This window comes from Mytilus trossulus, chromosome 10 (genome assembly GCF_036588685.1).
Source record: "Mytilus trossulus isolate FHL-02 chromosome 10, PNRI_Mtr1.1.1.hap1, whole genome shotgun sequence".
Taxonomy (NCBI): Eukaryota; Metazoa; Mollusca; class Bivalvia; order Mytilida; family Mytilidae; genus Mytilus; species Mytilus trossulus.
The window spans coordinates 49,770,855-49,789,603 of NC_086382.1; the positions used below are offsets into that span (position 1 = coordinate 49,770,855).

At 33.4% G+C, this 18,749-nt stretch overlaps 2 protein-coding genes across 2 annotated transcripts; both read right to left on the reverse strand.

Annotated features, from left to right (window-relative positions):
* On the reverse strand, positions 1–10,183 carry LOC134686310 (apolipoprotein D-like). The gene is made up of 5 exons (XM_063545978.1): positions 9,862–10,183; positions 6,051–6,181; positions 3,251–3,336; positions 2,490–2,585; positions 1–246 (listed from the first exon to the last, which is right to left on the reverse strand). The coding sequence occupies exons 1-5, from the start codon at positions 9,976–9,978 to the stop codon at positions 50–52; spliced, it is 627 nt and encodes a 208-aa protein (XP_063402048.1). The 5' UTR covers positions 9,979–10,183; the 3' UTR covers positions 1–49.
* A 2,353-nt stretch (positions 10,184–12,536) lies between these two features.
* On the reverse strand, positions 12,537–16,192 carry LOC134687981 (uncharacterized). Its single transcript, XM_063548446.1, has 2 exons — positions 15,868–16,192; positions 12,537–13,588 (listed from the first exon to the last, which is right to left on the reverse strand). Exons 1-2 carry the CDS (start codon positions 16,190–16,192, stop codon positions 12,537–12,539), a joined length of 1,377 nt encoding a protein of 458 aa, XP_063404516.1.
* Positions 16,193–18,749: the final 2,557 nt, after the last annotated feature.

Sequence of the window (18,749 nt, forward strand, 5' to 3'; positions counted from 1 at the left end):
ACTTTTTGCAACGATGTTTATGTTTAAAAGTACGCGTGAACAAAAGTATTTAACGCTGAAAAGGTCTTCCTCTTTGAAATGTTGATCCACTTCCGGTCGTATTTTGTGCTGCTGTATAGCAAGTTGTTTGGTCATTTGATTGCAGGTTTCTCGTATCTACACCAAAAGCCTGGAGATACCTGTGTATTAGGTACCGTATATATTGTGGAAGTCCTCGTCTAGATCGACTCAGTACAAAGACATATTCTGTAAAGACATTAAAAAATTACCTTTATTATGATGATGATGATGATGAATATATTAGTATCGTTTAAATGCATAAATTCTATAAAATAGTTAAAGCATCAGTAAATAAAGGCAACAGTAGTATACCGCTGTTCAAAACTCATTAATCCATGGACAAAAAACAAAGTCGGGGTAACAAACTAAAACCGAGGGAAACGCATTAAATATAAGAGGAGAACAACGACACAACACCGAAACGCAACATTCACAGAAACGGACCAAGCATCAGACAAAACACCACGAGAATAACAAATATAACATTAAATAATAAACGATACACGTAGAATAAAAAAATAATACAAAAAGGTGTGCGTGTTGAAAGTTTCTGCGAATGGGAATTTCTGTAGAAAGAATTACAATATTTGTTCAATGTAGCTATATGTAAACAGACTTAAAATACACTCAACGATCATTGTAAATTATTGGCCCCTCAAGCAAGTTGTAAAATCGTCATTAATTTATAATTACAGAACAAACAAATATGAGTAAAAAAGGGTAATAAAAAACAATAATATGTGATTGATGTATTAATATATATGATTACTTTGGTGGGTTAAAATACTATGTAAAAATGTGATCAGTATAGAATATATTAGATGTCTTCAACAACGCTTAACGATATATGGTGTTTGCCGTTTATCAATTCATTTTTTTTTAATTAAGATTAGGATGGTTTAAATATAATAAAAAAAGAAGATGTGGTATGATTGCCAATGAGACAACTGTCCACAAGAGACCAAAATGACACAGACATGAACAACTATAGGTCACCGTACGGTCTTTAACAATGAGCAAAGCCCATACCGCATAGTCAGCTATAACAGGCCCCGATAAGACAATGTAAAACATTTCAAACGAGAAAACTAACGGCCTTATATATGTAAAACAAAAATGAACGAAAAACAAATATGTTTTACCATATTCATTAAGGAGATTTAATCAAAGGAAATTTTTAAAAAGAAGAAAATATATGATTTAATAATGGATCCGAAAACTGAATTGGATTATTAAAGTCACAGAAACAAGAAATCCATTCTTAATTCCAATCAGTATCGGAAACGTTGAGTTTTGTCAAGTGGATCTTATCTTTACTTCATATTCTGTAGACTGGCTTCAATGCGTTACGTTTATTCGTAGTTCCGTAATACTTTTAGTTAGCGCAATGCCTTGTCTTAATAAAGGTAGATCCAATTTCCTAAGAAAATCAATATCAGTTGCTTATTTTAATGAGAACTATATTCGTGCACTGCAAGCTGGGTTAATTATGCGTTCCTTCTTTAGTAAAATGTTAAACAAGAATTGTGGTATGTTTGCACATCAGATATCTCTCCTCAAGTGACCTCCTTATGTCTATGTTCCATACATCTCTATAAAGTCGTCAATTAACGGATTAAACACTAATTTTCAATATTTTCATTGGATAGAATGTTTCCGTTTCGATTCTTGCATAGCTTATATTTGTTTTGCCTATGTGAGTGTCAAATTTATTGCTTCCATATTTCCTGGTTCACCTTGTTTACAAAATGTCATCTTGTAAATAAACATCAGTTACATGGATAATAAATCAATTCATTTGTTGTACGACTTTATTGTTGGAGGTCATAAATAACATATTTATAGTAACAAGGTGTCAATGCGTTCAGTAGGACAAAAAATAAGATTTCATAAATTCATAATAATCTTTTATTTCATGCGTTACATTCAAAAATATTAAGATAAAATGTGAACATGTCGTTCTAGCTTTGTGTGTGATTTGTACAACAACAGAATTTCGTATGAAGTTATTACCCTCTCAACTTTTTAGTTGTGATTTGATGGACCTAACAAATAGTATTTAATACTGTCACTATTTCGTGTGTACCTATTTAAAATCAGGAACCTCGACAATGGTCATCTGTAGTCATATTTTAACGATTTATCATTGAGGAAATTCGATGCTGCAGATGGCAGATCTTGATAGTCTCTGTTAAATCGTTTTACCTTTTGATACTCAGAACGATTTATAGTTTGACATATAGAACAGACACATATATATTTTTTTAAACCTCTGCATCTAGTTTTAGTAGTCCCAAAGGTTTCTTTTCGGTTACATAGGCAATTAGCCATTCTTTTTTGTTGACAAAAACAACGACTCGACCACTCGCAAAAGAACATCATTTTGCACTTTATTAACTAATTACCAAACATTTCAATTTTTAACTTACGTAGATGACTGCCGTTAAATAAGTCAATGCATGTCCATGTTACAGCAAAACGTCTGTAGTCTGTATCTATAACCCAGTAAGGGTAAGGATATTGTTCTGAAAATAATAAATATATATATATATGTACTTCATTGGCTTTCAAATGTTCGACTTTGATCGTTCCTGATGAAGGTAAATCCATAAAAGATGCACCTCTGACGTTTGACATTTATAAATAGGTTTTTTTTAATTTTTAACCGACTTGCTCGATACCCCTATCAGAGAACACAGTCACAGAAGGTATCGTCATCTCAATAGTTAATAGTTCGTTACTGACTTGACTTCTAACACACTTTTCTTAAATTGTCTGTTTATAGATTAAGAAAATTATTATGAAACTAGGGTTTCAATTCCGGTCATACATCTCTGCAACTGTTCCGGCTCTTATACATCCTTGGCTTTCAAATATTCAGCTTTGATCATTCCTCATGAAGGAACATTCAAAAAATTTTGTTCGGAAATTACCAGAATTCAGCTTGGTGTGTCTAGAAGGAATTGTCAAACACCACCTAAATGGTGAAAATTACTTTTTTGAATCTCAAACTTTCATTTCATTGTAGTCAAAGTTGGTCAATGTTTGATTTTTACATTTTAATTCAATGCTCACACACGTTTCGTGTTTTTGGTTGGAACTAAACAATAAAGACTTTTTAACAGCAAGTCGTAAACGAACTGAAATCACCCCTTTTACCCGTTGATATACAAATGTATCTTATACTCACGTTGAGAATCTCGTACCTGCCATTTCCCCGGGTCTAGGGGATTCAGCACGGTTGCCGTACCATCCTGTTGTTGATATTGCTCATCTCTGTATAAAAACAAATGTGAAATAGATATAGGAAGATGTGATGTGAGTGCCAATGAGACAACTCTCCATTCAAATAACAATTTATAAAAAAGTAAACCATTATAGGTCAATGTACGGCCTTCAATACGGAGCGTTGGCTCACACCGAACAACAAGCTATAAAGAGTCTCAAAATTACTAGTGCAAAACTATTCAAACTGGAAAACCAACATTCTAATCTATTTAAAGAAATCTCCATTATTCAACCCTAACGTTTAGGGAAAAATATTTGTCCTTTTTATTGTAATATTACTATTTTCTTCTATCAGATTCAAACAACCGTTGATATTTCCAGCCTTTTTTCCAATTTCCAAGAGACATTTATAAAGTTTGAATAATAATCACGATAATGTAACAAATGAATAAATCAAAATACCTGCACTTCCGCGCAGCAAAAGGATACAAATTGTATAGAGAAATAACGGCAAAATCAGTAAATATACGTTTTCTAACATATATATAACGTCTAAATTTATGATGAATATTGGAACTCGAATTTTTATGCAGCTATTTAATTCAAACTCAGTCAACTGTTAAGTCTGATTGAAATCAAACCTCTCAGTGCTCCCGTTTTCTGATATAACTATAGACGATAGCAAGTGAGAGGTTTTATTTCAATCTTGTTGGCTGTTTTTCCTATTGCTGACCAAAATCAAATGTAGCATGGTGCTTTCTTTACAAATTCTCTTCGAAGCCTTATTCTGCATTGACAATACAATCTTGGTGTATTTAAAACCAACCATTCGCTCTCTTTCGGGGAGGGAATTACTCAGAATCGAATGGACTCCGAACAAACCGAAACTTATCCTGTGGTGTCATTTGAATCCTCTGCTTGCTATATATAACCCGTACTTCGTATCCCTTTTTCAATGCACGGACAAGCGGTTACAATTCACTTCAAATTTAACTGGATTACGCAAAAATGAGCAAAATTCGGTACATTGATATTGGCAGACGATATCAAGACGTGAACTTTTGGACGATTGATGGAAGACAAAAATGTGTTCTTAAATAAAATAAGGTGTGCAACACTTATCACGAACTCGCGTGTCACTTGTTCACGTAAGCTTGTTGTACAAAATGTTTTTGAAAGATATATCACTATATATTTTTCTCTGAGTTTTTCTTGATTAACTTAAAACACAACGAACGCTTTGAACTAACCTAGGAGAAGACTATAAACAAATTAACATTCACGTTGTTTTCAGACATGAAAAAAATAGGATTTTAAGTAAAAGGTTTACTGTTAGTGATCGATAATGATTTGACAAATGAGTATGGTCAATTTAACTCAAGACACTTTCGGAATGTACCTTTGATAAACACAGAATTTAGACTACTTTTGTATGGTTCATTGCATAAAAATGACCTTCACCTAAAGCTTGGCAATAAAACGTTGATTTAAACTATCAATTGCGCAATTCTATGATCATGTAAAATGTATTACAGGGGCATGTTTTCACTTTTTTGTATTTGTAAATCGTGTAAAAATATCATTGATACAAGGCTCCCAGGAAATGTTATAAGATCTTATAAGATCATCAAATATGAAGGGTCACCCTGATATTATCAATCTTTCGATGTTTGCCTTTGACTTGTTTCATTACAGCATTTCTTATGATTTATCTTATTTTTTTATGATTTTTATATTGATTAAGTCTTTCTTTGTGGTCTTCGTCACATGAACATAGTTCTTTAAATTTCCTGTAGAAAAGTTTTTTCTGCAACGGAGTTTACCCGTGTTAAATTCATATCTCTTGCACGTAAAAGACACCCTTGTAGAATTCGAAAAAGAGCAAGCTAATGCCGGTACAAGGCAGCACTCACACCCGTAAAGTGGAAAGGGGTTTATATAAGTTGGAAAACTTGTTTCCCAATGTAGTTTTAAATAAATATGTTTAAACTAACGGAGTTGAAAAAAAGTATAAATTTTATTTTCCCCTTAACTATAAGATGATTTTTTTTAATTTGACAACATTTGTTTCTTATAACTACCACTTAACTTTCGTTACTTTCCTAGAAATACTAAGTATATACGAAAGCTGCTAACCTCGAATGTAAATCTTAAGATAAGGAAATAAAGTATAACATATAAGTCAAAGTGACCGTTTATTGTAGAATGTTGCATTAAAATAACACTTTATTATTTTCGTACCTTCCTATATCTATATACAAACCATTTTTCTGGGGGTTTTTTTCAGCAAGAACGCTCAAATTGAAAGACATAAACACCAAGTAAGTTAAAATGCTCATAAAAGAATTGCATGGTAATCTAACTTTGTTTTCGTTTATTCAAAGATATGTATCAATTAGGGTACTGTGTCGTACAGATTTAAAAACTTTGAATTTCACCACTGAACAGACCGTAAAAAATGGTCATGCAACCTTAATTTTTTTGGCCATAAATTTTGTTATCATAGAGAATGATCAGTGCTCTTCGACTGGCCAATTTGTTCTCGAATTATCTGAACCGTACAATTTTTATATAAATCGAAAATATTTTGTTAATTTCATTTCTTAGAAAGTATACAGCAACCATACAACCATTTCAACATCATGACCGAAATTCAATGGAACTATTGGGATGTCATTCAAATTTTGTAGATTTGAAAATGTAAGCTTTATGCTGATCATACAAACGCTTATTGTTATATAGGTTCGATAATTAATACTTACAGTGTATTGTAATCCCTCTGTTCTATTCTAATGGTATAATTAATGTTTAAATTGAAAACTGTCACTGGACACACTAAATCTATTTGTTTAAACTCAGGAAACTGCTCCACACCAAACCATGGACCTAAAAACTGAAATAATACAAAATATGTAAATAAAGTTTAAATTAATAAATCGTTTTAAACATGGTATTGCATCTTTGCAAATGCATATCTGTCAGAAATTAGCTATAAATAATTTTCAAGTCATCGATGAAAAAGCCTGCAGTATTTTTAGGGTTTTCTTCAATAAAAAATGTGGCACTCCAGAGGACAGTAAAAAGCACGGTTCGGCCGCAAAGATCCAAAAAGATATTATAGGGGACAACCCAGACTTTAAATCTATAAAAGGGTTTCATCATATTTGGAAATTATAATTGAGTATGGAAATGGGGAATGTATCAAAGAGACAACAACCCGACCATAGAAAAAACAACAGCAGAAGGTCTCCAACAGGTCTTCAATGTAACGAGAAATTCCCGCACCCGGAGGCGTCCTTCAGCTGGCCCCTAAACAAATATATACTAGTTTAGTGATAATGAGCGCCATACTGATTTCCAAATTGTACACAAGAAACTAAAATTAGAATAATACAAGACTAACAAACACCAGAGGCTCCTGACTTGGGACAGGCGCAAAAATGTGGCGGGGTTAAACATGTTACCTACTAAACAAAGTTATTATTTTTCTTTCTTGAATTTTTGTTCAATTGTATGACACAGAAATCAACAACTATAGGTCACTGTATGGCCTTCAACAATGAGTAAAAGTTCTTCCGTAAAGTCAGATGTAAAAGGCCTCGAAATGAAAGAATGTTAGACAGTTCAAAGAAGCAAACTTGTAATTTTGTTCATCTGATGAGTTAAGCCTTTTTAAACTGATTTTCATAGTTCGTTCTTATGTTGTACTGTTATACCACTGTCCCAGGTTAGAGGAGGGTTTGGATCCCGCGAATATGTTTAAACATTATGTATGTATGTGCCTGTCCCAAGTCAGGAGCCTGTAATTCAGTGGTTGTCTTTTGTTTATGTGTTAGATATTTGTTTTTCGTTCATTTTCTATATAAATAAGGCCGTTAGTTTTCTCGTTTGAATTGTTTTACATTGTCATATCGGGGCCTTTTATAGCTAACTATGCGGTATGGGCTTTGTTTATTGTTGAAGGCCGTACGGTGACCTATAGTTGTTAATGTCTGTGTCATGTTGGTCTCTTGTGGACAGTTGTCTCATCGGCAATCATACCACATCTTTTTTTTTATATATCAGTATGATTATATGTACAAAATAATGAACGCAAAACAAATATGATATAAAGCAACAATCGACAACAGCACAAATACAGGCTCCTGACTTGGGATAGGTACATCCGAATGTGGTGTTGATAACCTCTCGGGTCCACTTCCTAAATACAAGGTGATAGGACGTGCCGCTTGAATAGGTCCCCTTTCTTAACTTAGAGTAAAATAACTTAATGTTTCGTTTAACTTGGCTATTACTTGTCATATTTCTTATTTAACATGTTAGAGGCAGAACGGGATCGTTTTCATCCTTCTGAATATTCAATTCAAATATGTTATATGTTGCTCATGCCATGTTTATTGTTTTGTATTCTTGTGGATTTTCGTTGACATTAAATGCAAAACGTTTCTGATTTTTTTTTTATTTCTAGTATATGTTACCGGTAATAAGAAATACGTGTTTCTGTAATAACCGTCATCAGCTATACCGACATAAGTTTGGAATGATAGAAAATAGCACACTCTTGGAAACATTAAAACATAATGATCCAAATAGTTTAGTTTATTAGAACTGCTATATCCCATCTAATATGTATATGACCATATAACATACGTACCATTTAGATTAGCGGTTTGTCCTTGTTTTTATGTGACGACGGAGTCGACTGTTTGTGTCTGGTTTTGTCTGTCATAATGTCTGTATGTGACTGTCGTGTTGACTTTTTCAGACTGTCAACAATGCTGATAATGTAGATAATGTATGTAGGTACCATTACAATGTCTTTTAGGTATATGACATACTGGAGTCATACTTACTGTTAGCTTAGTTTGTTTACATTTATGTACTCATGTTAAAAGTGCAAGCAATTCATCATGATCTTTTAGTATAATTATGTTTACAAAATGAAGGATGTTGTACAAACACTATGTATACTTATTTTTTGTTACACGTCACACTAAACACACATTTTTCGTTAACTATCAAAGCCAAATAAAACCACACAATAAATAATTCCCCATTTGTGATGTTGATGTTTTACTTGCTGGTTTTATCATGTATTTTTTTTCTTTTTTGTTTTCATTTCGGTATCGTAACTATTTGATACAAAATGATACACATTGTATCAATATTGCCAAGGACAATGTCAAATTCAACATGAAAAATCAGGGTTACTATTCATCGTTTACAATTAACACAACTGAACAGATTGCAAAATGTATGCTGCAGATAAAAAAAATTGTAATACAATAATTATATTATATAATTTAAATGGTTTCCACTCCAGCGTCTTTTGACTAATAGATATATAGCATGTTGTTTTAGAAATGACAGGTTCTTCTTTACATAGCAATTAGGGTATAATAATAAAAAAAAGCATACAATGTTTTCCCATTTTACATCCGAAGTCCTGCTTCCAATGAAACTTGAAATTTGAAATTGAAATAGATCATACTTTGTTAGGACATGTTTTACGCTAAACCACTCAGAGGCGCATTAATTGATATCACTCTCTAGAATATGCTTTTTGTCGCGATTCAACTCTGATTCGAACATGCAGAACCAAGACGATTCCACGCTTTTGTTAAAGATTTGGTGTGATTGTCAATTAGATAACTCTCAACCAAAGACAAAATGACGTAGAAGTCAACGTACGGACTTCAACAATGAGTAATTTTAAGTGTAGATGACATATCATACCGTTGTCGGAATACTCAATCTTAATTGCGCAGATGAGATAGTATAGTCAGGGTAAATAATTTCAAATCAGTTGCTAAATTGTAATTGTGCAAAGTAAATAATTTCGGAGTAAAATATTTTAATTAACAAATGACATATGGTAGTCGGAGTAAAATATTTTAAACCAGTAGATGAGAAGAAAACTTAAAGTCAGAGTAAACGATTTTAAATCAGTATATGATTAAAACTATGCACGACGGGCATCAGTATCATAACAAAAAGAGATCGATATGTTTTGATATATTATGGGAAAGCTTGATATTCAAAGTTTGAGATAGATTATTTGTTGATGGTGTATACAAATAGTACTTTTCAAAAAATAGCATATATCACATACTTATGCTCTTGCACTTAACATGATAATAAGAGCTTCAATAATAAAACTCATGGTCTATTGATATGTTATTAATTTTGCGAAAATAAATGTCTAAGCCACATTTAAACGTGGCGTTTACTATAATTAGTTTTCAACATCTAGAAACATTTAGAAAGTAAAATAACAAAAAAAAAACGAACTCAAAGGGAAATTCAATGCGAAAAGGCCTTTATAAAATGGCAAATTCAAAAGCTCAAACACAACATACGAATAGAAAACAACTGTTATATGCCTGTTAATATGCATTAAGATCTAATTTTATGGATGGCATTATTTTTTTTTAGAAAACTGCATAGGCTGCTATCAGATATTAATATTATATCATTGCTAATAAAAAAATATCCTCAATTATAAATACGGTGCCAAAAACGAATTTATATCTTATATCTCTCTTTTAAAGACTTATTTGCTGTTTTGCTTACCTGATATAAATTAAAATTCTGTATGGTTGGAATATTTGGACAACGGCCAGGCTGAGTAACTTGTCCAATCGTAAATCCTATCAAGGTAAAAATAAGTAAAATATAGTAGCTTTCCATTTTCGTCTTAGTATTTGTAGAACTTCAAACAACGTTTGCATAAATTAACATTGCATGTATGAACTGATAACTGGACTATACTCAGACAAATGATAAGCATGAACGATTTTGCTATGTTTTGATCGTTCGATGACTAACCTTATACACTATGTTCTTGTAATCCTACATGTTATGGTTTTTGTCTTTTTATGTCCCTAGTTGTAAAACATGGATATTCTCACATCCTTGTAATTCGGTCTTCATATACAACAATGTCTAATATCGTTTTACGATATACTGCGACCTTAAAACACAGAGCCTAGCATATATTTATACACAACAAAACATAGAATATATATTTATTAAGATATAATAAACTAAGATACATACTACATGATATACATACAATAAAATAAACATCATTTGGCGTTTAGCCGTCTCGGTTGTTGTCACAGTGATTGATTAATTCCCAAGCTTGAGAATCATATCAATCGGAAGATCTGAGTTCATGCTTGAACTTCTGATACGCTAGGACACTAACTTTAAGTTCATGCTTGAACTTACTGATGGACCTGTTCTTGTTTATGACTACAAGCATGTAGATCAAAAACGTCAGTGATAGAAGTCCATGCATGGACTGACATCAGGACTGACTTAGAACAGGGATCTGTTGTTAGTTAGTGTCCGGAAACTTTTAGCACGTGTCTGGTCTATTTAAAATTTAACCAAATTACTGCTATAAGTCCCATTACCTGTTACAAGCAACTTATACATCAATAACTCTGCATCAAATTTGGGGAAATTGAGTTAATAATAACGAAAATATGCGATCTAAAAGATATTATATACCGAGACAGCAGTTTAATAGTACATTATAGATTTCTAATATAATGAAACAATGGTGGTGGTGGGGAAGGTGGTGGTTAGTCTATATAGAATCGACAACACTACTCCATTGCCAATTAATAATGGCATCGGTCACGTGCTATATGACTTCACTCTTCATGCATGAGGCACCATAAGGTGCACGCGTGAAAAATAGTTTTGTGTGTATAAAACCAATTTATTAAGGTGAACCTATATAAATAACCATTTATACACAACAAAACATAGAATATATATTTATTAAGATATAATAAACTAAGATACATACTACATGATATACATACAATAAAATAAACATCATTTGGCGTTTAGCCGTCTCGGTTGTTGTCACAGTGATTGATTAATTCCCAAGCTTGAGAATCATATCAATCGGAAGATCTGAGTTCATGCTTGAACTTCTGATACGCTAGGACACTAACTTTAAGTTCATGCTTGAACTTACTGATGGACCTGTTCTTGTTTATGACTACAAGCATGTAGATCAAAAACGTCAGTGATAGAAGTCCATGCATGGACTGACATCAGGACTGACTTAGAACAGGGATCTGTTGTTAGTTAGTGTCCGGAAACTTTTAGCACGTGTCTGGTCTATTTAAAATTTAACCAAATTACTGCTATAAGTCCCATTACCTGTGACAAGCAACTTATACATCAATAACTCTGCATCAAATTTGGGGAAATTGAGTTAATAATAACGAAAATATGCCAAAATACAGTTGATGACTGGTTTTTAAAGGAGACAACTGAACCCCAAATGAAGATGATTACTGTAAATTCAAATTTACTGAGTGCGTATGGCAGTGATGAACTCTCGCATTAATAGATGATACTTTGTATTCTACAGATTTTCTAAAATCGCAATGATAAATGCACGCATCAATTCTGAATTTACAGTATCTTTGAACAAAGATTTGTTACTATATTAATATATCTGAATATGTGAATGATATACAAATGAACTTAATATCAGATGCGAATAGATGAATAGCAATTAAAACGTCCATCACTAATCGTTTATCAGTATGTAACTCCAGCGTGCTGGAAAACATGGAAATTTTATAGTGATAAGCACAAGTGTTCTGATTAACTACTGTCGGTCGTGAGAAGAAATATTACGACTTGATGAAATCAAATGTTCTGCTTGACCTTAACATAACTTTCATAAACATGTCAATGAACTCTGATAATAATGTTCTCAGCATCTGCTATACTATAATGTTCTTTATCTCTCAAGAGCTTTATCTACATAGTTAATTAGTAAGTTCAAATATCAACACAAATCGGGAACTGTCATACTGCTATAACTGGTTTAAATGTTTAACCCTTGTCTCATTCATTGAAAATGGTACGTCACTGATAGCAATTATAAACAAATGTATATGCTTAGCAATTAATATACACATAATAAATGAAGACAATGAAACGTCAATATATTTACATAATATGGGGATTATTATGCCCCAACACTATCGAAACACACTTTAAACCACTATCAGATTAAACAATGGGGATTATTATGCCCCTGAAACACTGATTAAAAACGCAATTGATGTCGTTGTGTTGACCTCATAAACACGATGAACTGATGTGTGGTAATGAAACAGTCTATATATACTCTAAGGCACTTACAATATTAAATCAAGATAAAAACGTATGCGATTGAAATATTCCTATGTACAATAAACACTAAATCTTCATTCGAGTAATGCTTGTTGAGCTTGCTGTATCGTTGATAAAGATGTTCTGATATAGCGAGTATAACACTGTGAACTCCACCGTCCGAGTGTCTGAATAAGGTGATCTTCAATTTTTGAACCTGCTGTGGTACTTGCTCCAATGCGAAAGCTGTGACCATTATATAAGTCTGAGTTGTATCCAAGTACGGCAAGTATGTTTTTTAGAGAAGAAATGAAGTAGTTTCGTGTTAAAGCTTTCCTATTTTCCATCACAAAGAAAGCGTCTTGTGATTTACTATCTTTGAATTTCCTTGAACGATAGTCCATGTAACGTTCCAGAGATAAGACTGGACAAACAGAAACTCCCGACGCAAATAAATGAATGTCAACACCTTCACGGAATGGGTCTGTTTTCGAAGCTTTCAAATGAAAGGTAACTTTATCCTTAAGGAATCGGATATCTTCGATACTCACATTGCATTCTGAATCAAACGAATGTAATACTGTAAATTCCCCACATCGGAGAAATCCAAAATATGCCGTGACACACGCTGCTTCCAGAAGAATGTCTATATACGGAGTATAATACCCTTTCCTCAACAACTGACAAATGTCCTTGAGTATCGTGAAGGTAATTGGCAGTCTAGGTTTTGTTGATTTTTTCTCATTTTTCTTTATTCCTCTATATAACGCATCGAGTCGATAAAGTTTATCAGAACTGCCGCTAAATATTGAAGTCTTCCCATTCTCTAAGTATTTATATCGTATTCCACATATATACATTTTAATAGTAGAACATTTCAAGTGCAAGTTTTTAAAACAATGCGTAGCGAAATGAATAAGAGATTCTTCAGTTAACGGAGGCATGTCTGAATTAAGCCAAATCACTCCAGTCATTCGTAAAAAGGTTGCATAGGCAGAATACCCACACTCATACTGCGTACGTGTTCTAGGAGCTATTGAAGTTTTGAGTAAACAACTTACACTATTAGTCAATTCCACATTACGAGTGAGAAGTGCGGACAAATCATGGCTTGTGCATCTGCTTCCGGCGCTTCTTTCCGGAACGTCTGAAAATCAAATCGAGAAAGTGAATCTGCAATCACATTTTTAACACCAGGGATATGCTTACTTGAAAATGTAAAATTGTTAATTGCAGCTAACCAAGTGAGTTTACGCATTAGTTTCATAATATCTTGCACTTTGGAGCGTCCCTTGTTTATAATATTAACAGTAGATTCATTATCACAATGAAAAACTATTCGTTTTCTCGTCCAAAGTTTGACCCAAAGTACTGCCGCCACTACAATTGGATACAATTCTCGGAAAGCCATAGACATATCAGAATCAAGTATATTTTGTAACTCTGGTGGCCAAGAACTACAAAACCAATGTCCCTTGAAGTAACCTCCAAAGCCAAGTGTTGAAGCAGCATCTGTAAACAATTCGAAATCCGCTGAATTGGTAGTGAAAGTATCATAGAAAAAGGAGACGCAGTTCCACTGCTTAAGAAAAATATACCACATCTTTAAATCATCTCGACATTCGGCTGACAGTGTAACATAGTAATTGAGATTGTTAACTTTAGTCGATAGGTTAATGAGATAAGTTACAAAAGTCCGTCCAGGTATAATAACTCTTGCGGCAAAATTGAAATGTCCCAAGAGTTGTAAAAGTTCTCGTTTTTTAATAGAACGTCGACGTAGAAATGTTCCAATGAAATAAATAATGCGTTCAACTTTATCTTGTGGAAGTCTAGCTTCCATCTTATCTGTATCTAATATAATTCCGAGATACTCTAGTGTGGTATGTGGACCTACAGTCTTTTTCTTAGATAATGGTATATTCAATCTATTAAAAATTAAAGTGATAAGTGCCATAGTTCTATCTCCTGAAGTGTCTGATGCTTGAACAGTTAAAAAATCATCAAGCAGATGAAGTATAACTGGAATATTGTAATTGTTCTTGGCTATCCAACAAATTGCCACTGACAAGTTGTCAAATATTTTAGGTGATGATCGTGAGCCAAAACAAAGACGCACATAATAGTAATATAAATTTCTCCATTTAATACAGTATAAATGATGCTGATCCCTTTTGATCCCTAATTGCTTGAATGCATCGGCAATGTCCGCCTTATTTAGTATTGATAATCGTCCGAATTCTTTAATTGCGTTGATTGCATCATCTATTTTAACGTATGACAGCGAGCATTGCTCTTTATCGATTAAATCGTTAATACTAAAATGATCTTGACTTTCATGTGGAGACGACAGATCAACTATTAACCTCTTTTTTCCTGAATATTTGCCTTCCACTATACCTATTGGGCTCACACGATACCTATCAAAAGGGAGCTTTTTGAATGGCCCAACTAGATAACCTTTATCGACCTCTTGTTTAATTATAATATCAACGCTGTCTGGATTTCGGAAAGCTGATTGTAGATTTTTACATTCAACTGTTGGTAATTCTGTTTTCGACACCATGGTATCAAAACCGTTTGTTATACCGTCTAATAAATATTTTACAAAATTTCTATCCGGATGTTTTGCTAATTCTTTTTCAAGGTTATTTACATTGATGCAAGAAAGTTGATAATCATCATTCATATCGAGTCACCTAGATGTTTTAACGTTCGGCTTATCAGCAGTTTTGTTTTGATTACTAGCACTGGTATCCTTGTTGTTACCACATGTCTTGAAACCGTGACCTCTACTTTTACACTTGATACACGCATGTGTAAACTTGCATTCTTTCCATTTGCATGTTCCATAATTGAAATTATTACAAAGGTCAAGACCCTCTGCTTGAATGATATTTCTCCCATGCCTATCTTTTGATTTATCTACAACACGACCGTTCGTCGTGGCTTGTGGGGCGCAAGGAGGAGTTTCTTGATAAACTTGTTTTTGGCAGAATTTCGTTGTGTGGTCGTAATCTCCACATAGTTCACATTCTCTACTTTGTAACCCATTCATAACTAGATGTAATAGACGGTCGTCTACCTTTCCCCAGTTAATTGCAATATTATGTTCAATAATAGCAGTGGCGGCCTTAGCCGAAAACAATTTGTGGTATTTGTAAAATCTTTGTCCGTAGTTATAGGCTATATCATTTATATCGGCCTCGTACTGATCTAATTCATCTCGCCGTTGAGGATATACTTTACAGATAATATTCCTAAACTTCCTGAAGGCCTTATTGAACTCATCAAGGGTCAATGTTTTCTCTAGACGAGGATCCTTAGGAGCAGATAACTCTACAGTTAGCCCTTCAGAAACGACAGTGCGTGTTTGGGGAACCTCATTTTTTGGATACAATAAAAGAGAAAGGTTTATATCCTTACCTTCTAGAATTTGCTTTCTTAAAGAAGTAGACACGTAGTCCATTTTTGGTAGGTCCTCTGCAAAAACAATCCCTTTAGAAGTGTCAACTTGTCTTTGGAAGGTTTGTTCCGCATTTACAGAAGAGATTGGGGTCATGTGTCCGTATGTGGCTTGATATGCCGAGGCAAAGTCATAGTTTGACTTTAGATTCTGCAGACTACTGTTTGATGAAGCATCTTTATTGGCTAGAAGTCCTACAACCATAGATGACATAGCCGACATAGCTTCATTTGCCGACTTTAGTGCGGAAGTAGAATCCTTTAGCATGTCTGCTGTTTTTGACATTGCATTGTTTTCATTTACTGGTTGATCAGTGTCCACCTATGACTTCACTCTTCATGCATGAGGCACCATAAGGTGCACGCGTGAAAAATAGTTTTGTGTGTATAAAACCAATTTATTAAGGTGAACCTATATAAATAACCATAAAATAATGTCTAACTACAAGTTTTCGGTGTTTATCATCAAATACTTCATTATCTTTAGTATCTATATAAAACAAACATATTGATAAAGTATGTTAAATATAATAAACGTATTTACACTTTTGGTATTTATCTGAATCTTGCCTCCAAATGACCTTAGATCTACTCCGAATCACCCTTTGACGTCAAGCAACAATCACTTTTAAATTGTGACGTCAAATATTTTAAATTATGATGTTAAAGTTTACGGGAACCTGTGTGATTTTACGTAATGGCGGTCAAATTTGCATACAAGTGTAAATACGTCTATAGTCATCCAGAGTTAAAATTATGGAAAGCAAGCATTCTTTTAGTATTGCTTGCCTAAAATGTAAAATCACAAAAATACTGAACTCAGAGAATCAATTAGGAAAGTCCATAATCACATGGCAAAATCAAATAACAAAACGCATCAAAAACGAATGAACAAGAACTGTCATATTCCTGATGCATAGTCCCCTACCAGCTAAAAATTCATTGTATTGGGAAAAAAAATCCCGCTTGTTCTATAACTTGTCATGGTGTAAACTATATAACACATATCAATTCAATATCTTCAAGCATGACGAAAAAAGTGTTGAAAACTGATTATTCGAGTAATTTTTTCTAAGTCAAGGAACCTTAATCATCAGACCGGAAGAAATTACAAACTTGATCTGTAACTTGCCAGGATAAAACAATACATCAAATATCAAATCAATATTCTAAAGCATGAAGACAAAAAAGTGTGGAAAACTGATTTGCCGGACTGACGGATACACAGACGGACAGAGTGCAAACCTAAAATTCCCTACGACTTCGGCGGTAGGGAGCTAATAATGAACCACAGAGGCTACAGATAAAAACAGATATATAATAAGGCATAGATATACAAAAAATAAGTCTTCACTCCAAAAATATATTGAACACATTGTGACTCAGAGAAAGCATGCACATTTTTGCTATTCTTCACAATTTAGCACCTCATTATTCTCCAATCTTTATTTTTTTGTATCTTTTCTCTAATCTTTCTGGGACTATTATACGAATTATCTCATCATAGTTAACATGATTACAATTTTATATTTACGTTAGACGCGCGTTTCGTCTACAAAAGACTCATCAGTGACGCTTCAGTCAAAAAATGTTTAAAAGGGCCAAATAAAGTACGAAGTTGAAGAGTATAGAGAACTAAAAGTTCCTAAAAGTTTTGCCAAATACAGCTGAGGTAATCTATACCTGAGGTAGAAAAGCCTTAGTTTTTAAAAAAATTAAAAGTTTTGTTAACAGTTAACTTATTATTATGCATATATCAATGATAACTCAAGTCAACACAGAAGTGCTGACAACTGGGCAGGTGATACCATCGGGGAAATAAATCTCCACCAGCAGTGGCATCGTCCCAGTGCTTGCAAATTAACTCATCATAGATACCAGGATTAAAATTTTATATTTACGCCAGACGCGCGTTTCGTCTACAAAAGACTCATCAGTGACGCTCGAGTCAAAAAAATGTTTAAAAGGGCCAAATTAATTACGAAGCTGAACAGCATTGAGGACCAAAAGTTCCTAAAAGTTTTACCAAATATAGCTAAGGTAATCTATTCCTGTGGTAGAAAACCCTTAGTTTTTCAAAAATTTAAAGTTTTGTTAACAGTTAATTTATAACTTTGAACATATCGATGATAACTCAAGTCAACACAGAAGTGCTGACTACTGGACTGGTGATACGAAGTCAGTATAATATTTCCATATTCTTTATATTGTTTGCCCATTATTATCTACTCTGCAAACCCCATCCATACGCTCATTAAAATCAGCAACATAATTTAAAAATTTGATTGATCAACTAGTATTTGATAGAAGGTCTGCGAAACATCAGTCAGATATTCATCTCCTTAAACACGATAAACAAAGTGAAATACATCTATGAGAGCGAGAAAAAGATAACTTATTTATTACCTAAAATTGAACTGTTTCACCACATCACAGAGGTATCGTACATAATAGAAATGCACCAGTGAAGCAAAGATCTTAATTACTATCACTTGTTTGTTTTTTCAAAATCCAAAATGATGATTATTACTGATTTCCTTCCCTTGTATTGTAGATAATTAGCAGTGGTTAATGTAGACAAACACTTTTTACTTCTGTGCAACCAGGTGACAAGATATACCGAAATGCAAGATAAACGAGCTTCAATGATCTACATGCATGTCTATGAAGTTATTTGATGTATTCGCCGGTCTCGTGTCTGGCTTCCTTTGTAAAACAATCAAGATATAAATCTTTTGTTAAATTTTCTAGTGTCAATAACCGTTGTTCGATTTGTCAAATGTTAACATAAAAACATGCCAACAAGGATAACTTCTGTACAAAGAACACCTCTCCATTCATGT

Bases quoted from the DNA above. Each gene is read 5' to 3' on its own strand.
- LOC134686310 (XM_063545978.1), bottom strand. From the start codon at position 9,978: ATGGAAAGCTACTATATTTTACTTATTTTTACCTTGATAGGATTTACG. The intron at 3,337-6,050 runs GTAAGTATTAAT...GTTTTTATACAG, and splicing joins CAGAGGGATTACAATACACT to AGATGAGCAATATCAACAAC. The intron at 247-2,489 runs GTAAGTTAAAAA...ATGTCTTTACAG, and splicing joins ATTTAACGGCAGTCATCTAC to AATATGTCTTTGTACTGAGT.
- LOC134687981 (XM_063548446.1), bottom strand. From the start codon at position 16,192: ATGTCAAAAACAGCAGACATGCTAAAGGATTCTACTTCCGCACTAAAG. The intron at 13,589-15,867 runs GTAAGGATATAA...TTTGATTTTCAG, and splicing joins AAGAAAGCAAATTCTAGAAG to ACGTTCCGGAAAGAAGCGCC.